Below are 17,545 nucleotides of genomic sequence, written 5' to 3' on the forward strand. Positions count from 1 at the left end.
CTTTAGTTAATGCTTTTGTGTTTGGTTGATTAAAATTTAAATTTTATAGATCCAAGAATGATGAAATAGATTTGAGATTAAGATGCAGATTTGTTCCTCTTTTATTTTAAGTTTTTGTTTGGTCATTGTTTCTGCTGGTTTAACCTCAAACCCGCCCAAATCAATCTGCAAACCGGTTTGATCCGCAACCCGTTCAATCTGTAGCAGTAAAATGGGTTGGGTCCAAATCCGTCCATCTTGGTCCGTTGTCCACCCTTAATTCAATGAGTGGGCTGCTTTAAGCGTAAACATTTTGTCCTCATTTGAACTAGTCATATCCTATTATCATAATACATGATTTTGGCATCGGTTTGCTATGTTCACATGACTTTTCTGAAACTTTAACCACTTCGCATTTGGAATGTTGTGAAATAGATAATATTCTAATTCTAATTTTCTTACTTTGGCTTACTTATTAATATTTTTCATATAAATTGTATGCGGTTTGTTTGACTTTTTAAACAAGATTCCTTTAGAGAAAAATGATGATACACTAACCGTGTAAAATAATCTTAAATTTTCAACCAATCACGACCATCTATCCCACCAAATCTGTAATTTCACCAAATCTGTAATTTTTAAATTACTGATATAACATGACTAAATAATATATTTTTATTAGATGATAGTGCATAACCATTTAACTCATTGGTTTATTGATAACAACTCAAAAAATATTTAACATTAAATATTAAAAAGGGGAAATATTCTTAAAATTATTTTGTCTATTTTGTTAAAGACAAAATATATACACATGATAGTTAATACATTAACTTTTAATATAACAACAACAATTTTGTGGAATTGTTACACCCTTGTCCCCACTCGGCTCATGTCATGGGGACGACCTTGACTTAAACACCACCAATGTCTGGTTTCTGATTTGATCATTAGATTTATCCGAGTCTCTCACTCTATATTCTTTTGTTGTGGGTCTAGTTTAATAATTTCATAAAGATAAAAAAAGCAAGATTCAGAATGCTACCTGGTAGCATATTCAGAAGAACATTCTCAATTGAAATCATGTGTTTTATTGTTTGTCTCTTGCTTGTTTCCCTATTAGGTGAAGCAGCAACAGCATCAGCACCAGCAACAACAAACATCAAAGATTCTGTGATATTTAATCCTCAGATTAAGTACGATGTTTTTGTTAGCTTCCGAGGATCAGACATACGCCAAGGTTTTCTTAGTCATTTAATTGAAGCTATCACTCGAAAGAAAATCTTTGCCTTCGTTGATACTAAGGTTCATAAAGGAGATAAAATATCGCCATCACTTGTTCAAGCAATTAAAACATCTTTGATTTCTTTGGTTATATTCTCTGAAAACTATGCTTCTTCATCGTGGTGTTTGGATGAACTTGTTAAAATTGTTGAATGCAAACACAAAGATGGACAGATTATATTACCTGTTTTCTTCAAAGTAACTCCAACAGATGTAAGGCATCAAAAGGGATCTTATGCAGTTGAATTTGCTAAGCATGAAAAAAAATACAATTTGAGCAGGGTGCAGCAGTGGAGATCTGCTTTGAAGGAATCTGGTAATATCTTAGGATATCACGCATCAAATTTTCCGTAAGTTCTTCTATCATCAACTTTGTTATTAATCTGCACAACATAAGAACCTTTAAATAAGTCGCAGATTATTTTAATCTCAGCAAAATGTCATTCAATAAGTATATATAGATATATACAGAACAGTTTTACATTTCTTAATTTCTTTTCGTAGGAGTGGCGCTTTACTTGTTGAAGAAATAATTAGTGATGTGATGAAGAGGTTGGATCATGTGAAACAAGTTCACTCAAAGGGTCTTATTGGAGTTGGCAAACAAATTCCACATGTGGAATCGTTGTTAAAAAAAGGGTCAAAAGATGTCCGCGCCATAGGAATTTGGGGGATGAGTGGTATAGGCAAAACAACTATTGCAGAACAAGTATATAGCAGGCTTTGTTCTGAATATGAAGGTTGTTACTTTAAGGCTAATGTAAGAGAAGAATGGGGAAGACATGGAGCTATGAAATTAAAGAATGATCTTTTTTCTACTTTATTAGGTGAACAAGATTTGAAAATTGATACACCGCATGGATTGCCCGGTTTTGTAGAGAGGAGGCTTCGTCGTATGAAGGTTCTTCTTGCTCTCGATGATGTTAATGATATACAGCAACTAGAAGTTTTAATTGAAACACTTGATTGGTTTGGAAAAGGCAGTAGAATCATCATAACAACAAGAGATAAGCAAGTACTGGTCAATATGGTTGATGATAATGATATATATGAGGTTAAAGCATTAGACTTTGATGACTCTTTTAGGCTTTTCACTTTGAATGCTTTTGGACAAAATCATTTTAAAAAAGAGTACTATGAGTTGTCCGACAAGATGGTCAATTATGCTAAAGGCATTCCATTAGTTCTTGAAGTTTTGGGTCGACATCTTCGTGGAAAAGATAAAAAAATATGGGAAAGTCAGCTACTGAGGCTAACGAAAGTACCAATTAAAAGGGTCAACAATGTTGTTAACTTGAGTTACAATGGTCTTGATCGTCATGAGAAGAAGATACTCTTGGACATTGCATGTTTTTTCGATGGACTGCATCTCAAAGTTGATCAGATAAAACTGTTGGTGAAAGATCATGGGTATTCAGTAGATGTTGAGTTAGAAAGTCTCAAAAATAAAGCTCTTATAACTATTTCCCAAGATAATGTTATATCCATGCATAGCATTATACAAGAAACGGCTTGGGAAATTGTTCGCGAAGAATCCATCGACGACCCTGGAAAGCAAAGTCGTCTACTGGATCCTGATGATATTTATCATGTGCTGAAAAGTAACAAGGTAAAATCCTAATTCATTTTAAAAAGTAAATTGAGTAGTATCTACCATTGAAGAACAAATCAATAATCAATATTATATATACATATATAACAAATTATTTGAATGGTTGAAATATCAAGTCATGATTTTCTCACTTTTACTAACTATTCACTTTAGTATTAACACTCCTATGCGAGTATATGGTAATAAATTACTTTCTCTGGTCCTATTTATAAGAAAAATTTGTTTTTCATGTTCATTGAATAACTAATGTATTTGGACAATATATAGACGACACACATACATTAATTATTCAATGAATCTAAAAAACCAAATTTTTTCTTATAAATAGGACCAAAGGGAGTAGTATTTTAGCAACCAAATGTCTAATGGGAGTATGAATCCATTTTCTTTTAGGGTATGTTTGCTAGGAGAGTAGGGAAAGAGAGGGGAGAGATTTTAAAAACTGTTTGGTTCCCCGAAGAAGAGGAGAGATTTTAATGGACGAAAGGTATGAAATTACATTTTTCACCTTTTAAATATTTAAAATCACATTAATAATTATAAGGCTATTTAAGTCTAAATTTAAACAATCTTTCCCTCTCATCTAGATCTCCCCATTTTGGAGGGGAGCCAAAATTGGCTTTGGAGGGATATTATTCTCTTCACTTCCCTTCCTCTCCCCTTAAAAAAATGACCAAATCACTAAAACTCAAACTAATCCACCCCCTCCCCTCCATTTCCCTCTAACCAAATAGAGCCTTAAAGCCCGCAAGTACTATTTTGTACAAAAATAGGTACTTTTAGACCTTTAGATGTTATTTCTAACACATTCACAAAATTACAATTTTTTAACTAACTAGTTAGTTAAGGGCACACGTTAAGAAATTTAAATGTCAAAACTTATATTGAATTTTTTTAAACTTTTAAGAAATTGACTACACAACTTCTTTTTATAATGAATTTCTTAAAATGTGCCTTTAAACACGGCTTACCACTTATCTTCTTTTTTTTTTAAGAACTAACTTACGTTGGTGTTTGAAAATTTTCTACAACTTTGTTGACAGGGGAGTGAGGTAATTAGAAGCTTAGCTATCGACTTGTCGATAATTAAGGATCTGCAGTTAAATCCAAAGGTGTTTGAAAAAATGAACAGACTACAATACCTGGATATTTATAGTAAGGGATACTCATGTGATGTTGTTCAGAGTAGAGGAGGCTTGTATCTTCCGCAAGGGCTTGAATCTTTGCCAAATGAACTCAGATACCTCCGTTGGGCACATTTCCCATTGGAGTCCTTACCATCCAACTTTTCTAGTGAAAAACTTGTTGTATTGGACTTGCAGCATAGCCGGGTGAGAAAACTTTGGCATGAAGATAAGGTAAACGGATATGCATCTGCATTTGTTTTTTAATTATGTCAAATGAATTTAATTCATATACATCACCAGTATAAACATTTTTACATTGTCGGTTAATCATAATTGTCAACAACAACAACAACAACCAAGCCTTATTCTATTAAGTGGGGTCGACTACATGGATCAACTTTCGCTATAATGTTCTATTTAAGAGTTGTACTCAAACCATACAGCGTGTTGCTTACGGGCAACGACCTAACATTCACACTATTTCGTAATTGATCCATGTAATAAAGATTCAACAAAGTTTTGTGTTGGTTGTCGATTGCCTAACACAACCCTCTCCTTTTATCCGGACTTGGGACCAGATATGCATAAAAAAACTAACATAGGCAAGATTAGTTAATCATAATTGTCATATCATTAAAAATATTTGACTTTAATCAAACACATTATAAAATCAAACATATGATGGATTGTGAGTTGTTGACGGTGTAAATATGTTTTTGATGACGGACTGCAAATCTTTTTATGCTGAATGTGTAAATTAAAATCATATCAAATCATCAAAACATACAAAATTAGCTCACATGATGTCTTCATTTGTTCAATGCAATTTTACTACTGCAGGATCTTGTGAATTTAAAATATCTTAAACTTGGTTTATCCAAACAACTGGTGGAGCTTCCAGACTTGTCAAATGCTACAAATCTTGAAGTAATTGATCTTCGTGTCTGTACAGGGTTGATTAGTGTACATCCATCTGTCTTTACACTCAATAAGCTTGAGAAATTGGACCTGGGTGGATGCATTTCCCTCAGAAGCTTTCGAAGCAATATCCATTTAAGTTCCCTTCGTTATCTCTCTCTTGCTGGTTGTAGAGCACTAAAAGAGTTCTCAGTAACCTCAAAGGAAATGGTAAAGTTGAATTTAGAACTCACACGTATCAAACAACTACCATCAATTGGACTTCTAACCAAACTTGAAAAGCTGCTTCTAGCACAAAGTTACATTGAGAACTTGGCTGAAAGCATCAAGCTTCTTACAAGGTTGAGACATCTAGACTTACGATATTGTTGGAAGCTTCGAAGTCTACCAGAGCTTCCTTCGTCGTTGATAACTCTAGATGCCAGTGGTTGTGAATCATTGGAGAATGTAACTTTCCCTTCAACTGCTCTCCAGATGTTAAAGGAAAACAAGACAAGGGTTGCCTTTTGGAATTGCCTGAAACTGGATGAACATTCTCTCAAGGCAATAGGGTTGAATGCTAAAATTAACATGATGAAATTTGCACACAAGCATATATCCATATCTCGTCACAATTATGATGCCCAAGGCACATACGTGTACCCGGGAAGCAATGTTCCGGAATGGTTGGTGTATAGGACAACAGGTGATTACATGACTATTGATCTCTCTTTTGCTAACCATTCCTCTTCATTAGGCTTCATTTTTTGCTTCATTGTTCCACAAGTTCCATCACAGGGTTTCATTTTGAGATTTAATATCGGTGTTGATGAAGGTGAAGATATCCAATGGTACTTGGATAGGCCGAGTAATGAAATTAAATCAGATCATGTGTACTTAATATATGACGTAGGTTTTTCTCGCTATCTCAGTAACAGAGTCAAAGATCAGCCAAAGTTCAAAATTAAGGTTACTGCAGAATCACGCACATTAACATCAGAGTACGAGTCATTAATGATGTTGAGAGGGTTTGGGGTCAGCCCAATAAGCACCTCACAATATTTCAATCTCATTCAACACATAGAAGTGGCTGAAGGTCCAAGTATCCCAACCCAAAATTTATTATTGAGTATTGCTTACAGCCTCTTACTACCAATTTGCATAGAGTTATTCCTTAAGTTTGTTCTATGATAAATTAACATTACCAATAAAAATTCTTGCCTTCTTTATGGTAAAATTTTAATCTTAAGTTCATTTTCTTTTAGGAATGATAGTCACAGACTTGATCATTTCTTTTAAGAGTTGAATTCATAGATTCTAACGAATGCATATTTAAGAAACTATTGTTAAATGCACTACAAAAATGAGGCTTTTTAATATAGGAAATCAGACATCATTTACAGTTAATTGGCTTCCAACTATAGCCATTTGGGTTTGTAGCATTTTAAAATATATGTCCTAATTTTGCTATATAGGGGATTACACTGTCTATTGAGTTTCATTAAGGATATTATCAACTATCCTTAGTTAAGTGCTATATATTACTTAGTAGTTGTGTACTGGTTTATCTGATTTTTGGTACCAATATTGCTAGTTATCAGTCATGTTTCAACATAATACTTTACTTGCTTATATAAAAAAAGAATAACTAATAATGACTATAATTGCTAGTCCATCTTCATGCAGCCATTTATTTATAACTATTTAATTCATAAACACAGTGCAAATAATTCTCTATAGTGTCAATCAATTATCATCGTCAATCATTGAAAAGTGTGACTTCAATCATAACTACAACTACTACTGTAAAACATATTATTGGTTGTAATTTGCTGTATTAAAACTATACATTTATAATGTAAACGTGCTGCCATGAGTCGTAGAGAGCAAGCTGAAGTGTATATATAGGTTTTCTGACCTTTTTGTGAATCCAAAATTGATATGTTGCTGCTGAGCAATCCATCTTTACGTGCAATCGTAAACTGATCACCTGATTCAGAAATCAAGTTGATTGATGATATTAATCAGCCATGAAGATTATTAAGCGAACTGTTTCAGTAAGCTATAGAAGAATCTAGAAAAAGATGACTATTGTCTAGCTTAACTAACCTCCTAGATTTCAGGAACTACTCCCTAGATTTCATAAACTAACTAGCAATAGTTAGTTAGTGCTGTGAGTCTATAAATAGACTACACCCTTTATATTTCATTCATTCATTGAAATTCAAAACATTAAACAGAAAATGTTCAGTTGAGATCTCTCTCAAGATCTCAACAATTATGAAATTCGTAGAACTCTGAAATCCTAACATTTTATTAGAAGACGTCTCCTTCGTTCCTGAAGCCTCTAATCCCCCATTACCAATCATGCGCATTGGTTCATCTTCTCCAACGAGTAAACACTCGTTTTCTGCAATCTCTGAAAAGTTTGATTCAGAAAATTATTTGTTATTGTGTCATCAAGTGGAGCCTGTAATCAAAGCTCACAAACTGCTTCATTTTCTACTCAATCCTTCTATTCATGTGAAATATCTCACCCTTGACGATGCAAATCACAATTGTCTCTTCCGTGTTTGAAGCCCGGGAGCATCAAGACCAAATCCTCCTTGTGTGATTGCAATACACCATTTCTCGTGAAATGCTCGCTCTGGTCATGCCCCATCTATTTTATTTACCTTATAATGTCTATTTTGAAAGAACTTGAGGTATGAATTATAATTTCCTCCATATAGAATTCTGTTTATATCTGTTACGAAATCAGTTTTTTGGTTTTTTTGATAATGTTCCTTTTTTTTTTTTCTGTGTATATATATGTATATAATTAATGTTTTTATTGTCCACCATGCTTCCACAATTTTCTGTTCCGCCATCCGCCATATTTATATGGAGGGTTTTGGGTTCGCCGCTATTTTCCGGCAATCCGCTATAGACAACACTGTTATAAACACACCATGGGTCATATCTCAAAGCAATGTGGAACTAAATTCACCCCTTCAAACCTAAAATGATTGTTGGAAAATATTTTATGAAAAAGCACCACAAAGGAATAGATGAGTCCACATCTCAACACTGTCAGGAATCTGAACCGGGGAATGATCAACCTCCTAAGAATAGGAAAGGTAAGTACATCTCTCTTTCTGAAAGTCATATTTTGTATCCTGATATAGATGATCTTGTTGCCATTAGAAAACCTGTTAGATCTTGTACTAAACACCCCTGTCCAATTTTATATCATTCAAATTTGTCTTCATCTCTATCTGTCTTCACCTCAAAACTGTCAGTGTAGAAATTCCCAAAAAAATGTACAGGTTGCTCGAGAAAATCCAAACTGGAGGGAAGTTGTACTTGAGGAGATGAAAGCTCTTGAAAAGAACAAAACTTGGAGTGTTACGACACTACCAGATGGCAAGAAGACAGTTGGATGCAAATGGGTGATTACTGTGAAGTATAATTCAGATGGGTCAATTGAAAGGTACAAGACTCGCTTGGTGGCTAAAGGCTTTACTCAGACCTATGGTATAGATTACTCAGAGACATTTGCTCCTGTTGCAAAATTGAACACTGTCAGAATTTTGTTATCTCTTGTTGCTAATCTGGATTGGCCCCTACATCAGTTAGATGTTAAGAATCTTTTTTTCAATGGTGATCTAGAAGAAGAAGTATAAGTGGACATTCCTCCAGGCTTTGAAAACAAATTTGGATCGAATGTATGCAAACTAAAGAAGTCTTCGTATTGATTAAAGCAGTCCCTTAGAGCTTGGTTTGAAAAAATCACTCGATCCATGAAGAAACAAAAGTACATTCAAGGACAGACTGACCACACCTTGTTCCCAAAGTTCTCCCATGATGGGAAAGTTGTTGTCCTGATTGTTTATGTTGATGATATTGTCCTTACTGGAGACGATAGAATGGAAATAGAAAGAGTAAAAGAGAAATTGGCAATAGACTTTGAAATCAAGGACTTGGGATTCATGAGATATTTTCTTGGTATGAAGGTTGCTCGGTCAAAGAATGGTATTGTGGTTTCACAGCAACAATACACTCCAGACTTATTGAAAGAAACAAGAATGAGTGGATGTCATCCTGCAGATACCCCCATGGATCCTAATGTTAAACTTTGGGGAGAAGGTAATGTTCCAGTTGATACTGGAAGATATCAAGAGATTGTGTAGAAAACTAATTTATTTGTCACACACCTGACCTGATATTGCTTTCTCAGTTAGTGTAGTAAGTCAGTTTATGCATTCTCCTTTCAAGGAATATCTTGAGGCTGTCAATAAGATATTGAAATATTTGAAGGGAAATCTTGGAAAAGGCCTATTTTTTAAAACTAGTGAAAGAAATGTGTCTATCTTCACCGATGTTGATTGGGCAAGTTCAGTCACAGATAGAAAATCAACCTCTGGATATTGTACCTATGTTTGGGGAAATCTTATGACATAGAGGAGCAAGAAACAGGGAGTTGTAGCAAGAAGTAGTGCAAAAGCCGAGTTTAGAGCTATGTCTCAAGGTATTTGTGAAGGATTATGGATCCTTAGAGTCCTAAAAGAACTTATGATGAAAATTGAGCTTCCATTGAAATTATACTCTGACAATAAAGTTACTGTTAGCATAGCTCATAACCCAGTTCAACATGACAGAACCAAGCATATTGAGATTGATCGACACTTCATAAAGGAGAAGTTAGATGCTGGAATCATATGTCTACCTTTTGTGACTTCAAGTCAGCAAACTGCGGATATCCTGATCAAAAGTTTGGCAAGACCTACCTTTAAGTATGTGATAAATAAGTTGGACATGATAGATATCTATGCACCAACTTGAGGGGGGTGTTGAAAAATATTTTATTTCCCTATTTAATTATTTCTGTTTATTCTCCTTTAATTTCCTTTATTCTCCATTAAGGAGAGAATTAATAGTAATTTATGAAATTCACACTATATAAACCAGTATGAGGCTGAGGAATAAAATACAACAACATTTTATCATTCTTTTCAATAATAATGAAGGTGTTAGGGGTTGAAATCAAGGCAAGTCAAATGCCGCAATTATGATGACTAGGGGCGAACTCCAATGAACGCGGAAATTCCAGCACACTCCCTCACGCTCGGACTTCAATGAGCCCGAAGCGTGGTTGGGCTTAGCTCATCTCTACAAAACCAGCTTGTAGATAATGATTGTCTCCACTTATAAACACACCACAGACCATATCATATTTCTAAGCAATATAGAACTAAATTCACCCCTTCAAACCTAACCCAACAAAGGTGTCAGAGGCTGCAATGAAGGCAAGCCAAATGCCGCAATTAAGATAACTAGGGATGGACCACAATGAAGTGGAAATTCCAACAAGTTTTATTCTTCTTATTTGCGGTTGAATTTTGAAAATGTAACAGGTGAGATACATACATGGCAACTGAGTTAATGAAATATAAACGTGTAGTTAAATGAGAAAGGATATAAATTAAGGTAACAAGTGAGATTCTTATTTAATTGTTTTTATGATATAAATTAATGTATATTTTGATTTATAGAAATAAATTGTTAAGTGAAAAGTTATCTAAAGTTCTAAACACTACCACATCGTCACTCAGTTGCCACATAAACATTTCACTTGTCATATCATCAAAGTCCAATCTCAAATATATATGAGAAAAAGGTTAGCCATTTTAAAAAACAAGGGATTCAATGCAGTGCATAGCATATCCTTTTGTCATTATTTATATTGTATAGTACCTATATATAATAGAATTCCCATTATGCTATTCAGACACGCTTTTTCTACCTATGACTCTCATACTATTTTATTTTCTCTTTCAATAATGGTTATAGTCTAATTAAACACGTTATTTGGATTGCTTGTATTTTGTAAGCTGAAAATAATTATGCATCAAACATTTTACTATGTGTTGTTGAATAAAAATTGGAGGCTTTTGATACAAAGTAAATTTGATTTTATACACCAATATTCACAGACAAAAGTGAAATAGCAGAATAGCATAATTGAATGACCGCTATTTAATTTTTTTTTTTTGAAAAACTTACATGAATAATACTATATCAGATATTTGACGTAAAGAACTGAATCAAAAAAACACTTAAAAAGTCGTAGAAGGTGTTGCCATGAGACTAAAAACGAAGGAAGAAAACAAAAGAATAAGATTAACAAACAAGAGACAAAATAAATAAAAAAGAAGGAAAGAAAAGAAAGAAGAAAAAAAACAGAACAGAAAGAAGGAAGGAAAGAAATGAGGAAACAAAATAAATGGATAAAAAAAGAAAGAAAAGATGAAACAAAAGGCAGTGGCTCAAACCAAAAAAAAATATACTAGGAGAGCCCGCAACCCGCAAAAACCCTATGAGAGCCCACGACCCTATTCCGCATTGCCACCGGCCTCGCCACCGCGGACAGCCTCCACCATACACCGCCATGATAGTGGGTTTTTTAAGGCTCCAATGAAGGCAAGCCCAATGCCACAATTTAGGCGGGTTAGGGGCGGATTGCTATGAAGGCAGAAATTCTAACTAGAAAGTTTTAAATATAAAGAAAGCATGTATGTCTGAATATTTAACTAGAAAGTTTTAAATATTTTGATTCTCCAGTCTTTCTTAAAACGAATAATACAATGTGTGATATGTGTGCTTGAATATATTGCTGGTCTAATAAGAAATCACAGATAATTGGAATTGAAAGAAGCAAGGTAAGTTGTTATCCCCCAGGATTGTGACTAAGAACCTGACTCCTTGTAACCATAACTCCTTCAATTTTGCTTTTATCCCAAGTTTTTTTTTGTATGCTGCATTAGATGATCATAGACTATTACAAAGAATATCACCACTAAACTGAGGTTGAGATAGACAACGAAAGAATTGCCCTTACCTAACATGAACTTCACATAACAACAATGGGAATCACTCTATTTCATCATGATCATTATTGTAAATAGCACTATAAAATGCATATGGATTCTCAATCATCTCAGTCAAAGTAAGGCGCCCATCTTTGTCAACTTCTGCCTGTCACAACATCATAAATGGTTACTAAAATAATGCAAAACATAAATTGGAGTTTTCGTTGAGCAATCTTCATCAATATCTGCATCTCATGACATTATTACAGCATCTAGGGGAAAGGATTATCTCTAATGAAAATGTGAAACTTTTTTGAAATGAAATCTCAGCCATCATTAATCTCTATTGCATGTGAAAGGCTGTTAGAAAGACCACCAGAGTTGACAGCGACTAACGACTTTATGTGACCAAAATTTGAAAAGAAAAACTAAAAGATGGTGTTGCCGTATAAACTAGAAATTGAAATTAATTACAATTAATGCTAATTAAACATAATTGATATGACAACTAGCAATAACATTTACTCTCTAACTGATTTTAAAAGATACCATTTACAATTCCAAATAATTAGCCATTTGAAATAGCACCATTGACAACAAAGAGAGTGTAATTATTATATGATAGAATACCTGTGAAATTAAGTATTCTGCATATTGCTTTGCATAATAATTCCCAGATGGATGGAGTTTTCCGATTATTGGCAGGAGTTCAATATCTGACAAATATCTGCACAGTTGAAATGAAAACCCAAAAATAAATTATAGTATATACTAAAAGGAAACTACCATATTGATTCAAAGTAAAATAATGATGGGAAAAGAAAAAGGTAAATGCTAAATACCTATCTCCATCTTTGTCAAGCTTATCAAACAACTGATTAGCTGAAGCATCCATTGAATCATCAGAATGATGTGAAACGTTGTAACTTTCTTTATCATAGTTTCTTACCAAATCAAAGAGCCCGTGAAAAAATTCTTTAAAATTGACCTTCCCATCTCTGTCCATATCTCTTTCCCTGTAAAGAAATAAATTGATAAATCAAGCAAGAGTACACTAACATAATGATACAAATAAGCTATCAGTATAATACAAAATCCAATTCAACATGATTGAACTAAGCATATTAAGGTTGATAGACACTTCATTAAGGAGAAACTTGATAGTGGGCCGGTTTGCACCCCATATGTGTCCTCACAAGGACAACTTGCAGATATTCTCATTAGACGATTGAGTAGCTCAAATTTTGAACGAATAGTATCCAAGTTGTGAATGGAGAATACTTGTTCAGCAACTTGAGGGGAAGTGTTGGAAATAGAAAAATTCATTGTATGTTTTCCATTAAAATGAGCATTTAAGCCTTAGATTCATGTACATTTAGATTCATGCATTTAGGGAGTTTAACTATTATTTATTTCTCCTTGTAAACATAATATGTAATTAATTATATAGCGTGTATAAATATCATGGTTGCTTAGTGTTTTACTCACTCGAGCACATTTAGAAAATTTCTTTTTTCTATTTTTCACAAGTATTAACTAGGAATATCCGTGTGGATCTGGATGTGGTTCTTAGAGTATGAGTTAGGTCTAACTCAACCTTATAATACAGACTTGTAAGATGCGAGGAAATGAAGATTGCCCCCACGTATATCGGATTGTGTTAAGAGTCTTGTTCAACTTGGGACTCTTAACACACATCTCTCACCAGAATTGAACATCCTGAGCATGACCCAAGTGGCCAGATAGAAGAAACCTGTTAGCATTTGGTACAACGGATCTTGATAGGCTCCAGTACCATCTTAAAATTTGGGTTGGTGTTAACTTAACCTTACCTAATCCACTTGTGAAATGGGGATTTCTCCCACTTATAAACATATTTTCATGTCATATCTCATTCAAAGTGGGACTCTTAACACACGACATTCACAACAACTTGATAGCAAGTGGACTAATAGATCTTGGGTAACTTCTAATACCATATCTTAAAATTTGGGTTTGGCTTTAACTAATTCTTACAAAACCGACTTGTAAGGTGGGAATTGTCTCCAATGATAAACATATTTTCAAGTTGTATCTCGTTTGTAGAAGTAGTCAAGGAAAAAATATATATTACTAACATAAGCATGTACATATAAATGAAAGAACCTCACAAAGTACTGTAGTCTATCACTATCTCTATTGTAAACAAGAAATTATGCATTTATTAATTAATTGTTTTTGCAATGATGATGCACAAGCACAGGATACAAGATAAAAAAAGACCAGAAATATCCAAAATATAGGATCCTGGGACATGTTTTCTTTGGTTTTAAGGCTTATAACTATAAGCCTAAAACTCTTGAGACTAGAGCTAGCTCTGGATTCATTATTTGTTTCATTGCTCTGTTTGGTAGAGACTAGTAAAACAGAATTTCTTTCCACCACATTCTCTTTTCCTAAGTAGTACATAGTTTTTTTACTATGATTCTCTTATATAGGTTATGATTTACATAAATAACACACAAAATTAGAGTTACCTGACTTCCGCCTTGCACAGCCATTGTCGAAGCTTTGGGTTGTTGCTGTCAGCAGGATGAAGAAAGCTACAAGACATTGAAAAATAATATGGGAAATATTAGCTAAATAAAAGATCTCATCATTCACCCAAGCAGGTCGATGTGCATGTGCAGACAAGTAACACTAACAAACAAGTAGTAGAAAGAAGCTCACTCATTGAACTCAGCTAAGTTCAGAAGACCATTTCCGTCTACATCCGATGCATTAAAATGCTCTTCTTTCCACCAACTCATATCATAACCAAGAGAATCCCTGTCTGATGAATGAAAAAGACAATTTGCAACATTCAATTCAGTACTAAGAAATAAAGGTTAAACAAAAGCACCAAATTCAAAACTATGTATCTGTATCCGAGAAGAGAAAATAGGTGATGCAACGTCGGTGTAAAATACTTTTACACCATACTCTGCCAAAAATACTTATATGACATGGCAGACCGGTAGTTTCTTATCGGACTTTAGGTAAAACTAGTTTACAGTGTCAGTGCATCTCCATTAAACTCATCTGAGAAACAGGCGGCGATCATCGGTTAGTGATCAGGATCATAACAAAACAAAATTGCAAATCAGTTGATTTATCTGAACAACTAAATTTAGACAACTTTGTAAGTGATTAACACAGTTCAAATTCTATTGAGAGGATGACTAATCAATATACAGGTGTCGAAATTCATTAATCAACAAACTAACTACATTGAGCACAGGTTTCAGATATTCAAATCTACACGTAGTTGAACACGCGCCAAATTTAGGTTGAACAAAAATGAGATCCTATCGGAAACTCAAAGTTAAGTACGAAAAGTGAGATTTGAGAACCTGCACGTTGAATCCGCGAGGGAGTAGAATATTCGGAGAATGAAACGAATCCGTCGCGATTCTTGTCGTAAACATCCATCTCCCTCTGACTTTGACGCAAAACCTCCATCTGAGCTTGATGAAGGTTCCACTGAGTCAATTCGTGGAGGGAGACGAACCAATCGGTGGGATCCACGTCGATTTCAGGGAAGAGACGGACGATTCTGTTGGTGACATTGAACCTGTCGTCGGGCTGGTGGTGGGAGGCGGAGAGTGTGGAGTTGGAGCGAATGCGGCGGTGGATCGAATGGTTAGTGTTGGATGATCGGGAGAGGATGAAGAGTAGCAACATTGCTCCGATCGTGGAAACAAGTATCGCTATTCTTCCCATTGCTTCAGATTTTGAGCACCGGCGACTAGTGTTTGTTTGGTTTCCAAATTTGAAGACTATCGAGTGTTTGAGTTCGGTACTTATTTTAATGGAAACTCGATAACGCGTCTCGTGCGTGTTTTTTTAACTAGTAACAAACCCGTGCGTTCGCACGGGCTCGGGTACGGGGACGCGCATTTGTTTCAGATATATATTTTTTAATAAAAAAATTTGGTTACCCGTTAAAAAAATAATAATTAAAGGTATAATTAATAAAAAATATTTTGATCTGTAACTTCATGTCCCGTTAATAATCAATATTTTGATCAATAATTTCATGTCCCGTTTCAGATGTACATTTTTTTTAATATTAGATGTATATTTTTTAATATAAATTTTTTTAATTAAAATTAATAATCATTATTTGGGAAATAAATAATCAACATTAAGTCACTTCATGTCCTGTTAAAAAAATATTTTGATCAGTAACTTCATGTGTCCCGTTAATAAAAAATATTTTGATCAGTAACTCCATGTCCCGTTAAAAAATATTTGTAAATATTAATATTCATTTTGCTCGTAATAAAGTTGAATTAAAAGTTAGGTTGCTCCAGTTAATAAAATTTTATTGACTCACTATTTTGATCAGCAACTTCATGCCCTGTTAATAAAAAATATTTTGATCAGTAATTCCATGTCCCGTAAATAATCAATATTAATTAACTTCATGTCCCGTTAGAAAATATTTGTAAATATTAATATTCATTTTGTTCGTAATAAAGTTGGATCAATAGTTAAGTTGCTCCAGTTTATTAAAATTTTATTGACTCACTATAATTTTGAACGCGCATTTGTTTGATTTAAAAACCCGTGCCTTTGTATTTTTCGCATATAAAAATATTTGAATAGTTAATATATTTTTTCTCGTACATAAATATTATTTTTATTTTAGCATTTATTAGAAAAATATTTATTTCCCATTTATAAAAATATCATTATTTAAAAAAAATTCGGATAAACAATATTTTTTTTCATATATAAAAACATTTACATAAATAACACATCAAATAATTGTACGTCATATAATACCTTTTAAAAAACATAAAATAATTATATATTAAAAAAGTAAACTGTAAAAATAGAATAACACTTATTTTGACTATTACTAAAGTTTTTTTATCTAAAATTTATATTGATATAGGATAATTATGAACCTATTTAATCAAATTATAATCTAATTTTAAAATGAAAAAGTGAATCTAAATCATATATATATATATATATATATATATATATATATATATATATATATATATATATATATATATATATATATATATATATATATATATATATATATATATATATATATATATATATATATATATAATGAAAACTAAACATGTAAAACACCTAGTCTTTTAATTGAAAATAGATATTTAGCAAGTTTTTGCACAAAGAGTATGGAGGTCCTGGGACTTTGTTGGTGACGCCATGCACTGATATGTTGGTTGCTTTAAAGAAGAAGAAACTACCAGGAGCACCTCTGGCTGCTAGAGCATCATTATTATGGGCACAAAATCATGTTGGTGAAGATTGGAAAGTTTGGAACTCAAAAGTAAAATGAATTGTATTTTCACATTTCTCTCTTTTTTACAATGTAAAAGATTCATCATTTGCTTGTAACATTTTTATACCTCAACTGTAACAATAAAAAGAACTTCTAATAGATTTTGAATTTGCATTCAGTTATTTTTCTGTGCTATACAAACATGTTTTAATTGAACATGGTGATTATAATGGAAGAGAATTATGAAACTCAATCCACCACGACAGGAGCCTCGAACATGAAAGAGACAAACAAATAATGTTATGAGAGACGGTTAATTTTCACAATTTATATGCATCTTTAAAATAGAAGACTCAGAGATACTTTGTAAAGACGGGCGCCATGATTTTGGTCTTGGTGCAGCTGATTTTACAGGTGCTGCTACCTTTAGCCTCTATCTGTTTGCTCTTATTGCCTGAAATTTGTGATGCAGTTATAGCATCAGTTCTAACTAACCAAAACAGCA

The 17,545-nt window shown here is 33.4% G+C and overlaps 2 protein-coding genes across 2 annotated transcripts; one reads left to right on the top strand and one right to left on the bottom strand.

Moving 5' to 3' along the window:
* The first annotated feature begins 885 nt into the window (after window positions 1-885).
* Window positions 886-6,188, top strand: LOC131616407 (disease resistance protein RML1A-like). The gene is made up of 4 exons (XM_058887729.1): window positions 886-1,613; window positions 1,768-2,872; window positions 3,919-4,233; window positions 4,843-6,188. The coding sequence occupies exons 1-4, from the start codon at window positions 1,018-1,020 to the stop codon at window positions 6,088-6,090; spliced, it is 3,264 nt and encodes a 1,087-aa protein (XP_058743712.1). The 5' UTR covers window positions 886-1,017; the 3' UTR covers window positions 6,091-6,188.
* Window positions 6,189-11,466: 5,278 nt separating this feature from the next.
* Window positions 11,467-15,581, bottom strand: LOC131616408 (uncharacterized). Its single transcript, XM_058887730.1, has 7 exons — window positions 15,122-15,581; window positions 14,460-14,562; window positions 14,267-14,332; window positions 12,593-12,766; window positions 12,381-12,477; window positions 11,780-11,916; window positions 11,467-11,696 (listed from the first exon to the last, which is right to left on the bottom strand). Exons 1-6 carry the CDS (start codon window positions 15,489-15,491, stop codon window positions 11,812-11,814), a joined length of 915 nt encoding a protein of 304 aa, XP_058743713.1. The 5' UTR covers window positions 15,492-15,581; the 3' UTR covers window positions 11,467-11,696; window positions 11,780-11,811.
* Between the last annotated feature and the right edge of the window lie 1,964 nt (window positions 15,582-17,545).

This window comes from Vicia villosa, linkage group LG7 (genome assembly GCF_029867415.1).
Source record: "Vicia villosa cultivar HV-30 ecotype Madison, WI linkage group LG7, Vvil1.0, whole genome shotgun sequence".
NCBI classification, from domain to species: domain Eukaryota; kingdom Viridiplantae; phylum Streptophyta; class Magnoliopsida; order Fabales; family Fabaceae; genus Vicia; species Vicia villosa.

What these genes read in the sequence shown, in the direction of transcription:
- LOC131616407 (XM_058887729.1), top strand. Translation starts at nt 1,018, where the DNA reads ATGCTACCTGGTAGCATATTCAGAAGAACATTCTCAATTGAAATCATG. An exon ending in TATCACGCATCAAATTTTCC is followed by an intron (nt 1,614 to 1,767) that starts GTAAGTTCTTCT and finishes TTCTTTTCGTAG; the next exon opens with GAGTGGCGCTTTACTTGTTG. An exon ending in ATGTGCTGAAAAGTAACAAG is followed by an intron (nt 2,873 to 3,918) that starts GTAAAATCCTAA and finishes CTTTGTTGACAG; the next exon opens with GGGAGTGAGGTAATTAGAAG.
- LOC131616408 (XM_058887730.1), bottom strand. Translation starts at nt 15,491, where the DNA reads ATGGGAAGAATAGCGATACTTGTTTCCACGATCGGAGCAATGTTGCTA. An exon ending in CTCGCGGATTCAACGTGCAG is followed by an intron (nt 14,563 to 15,121) that starts GTTCTCAAATCT and finishes TTCATTCATCAG; the next exon opens with ACAGGGATTCTCTTGGTTAT. An exon ending in CTGTGCAAGGCGGAAGTCAG is followed by an intron (nt 12,767 to 14,266) that starts GTAACTCTAATT and finishes ATTTCTTTACAG; the next exon opens with GGAAAGAGATATGGACAGAG.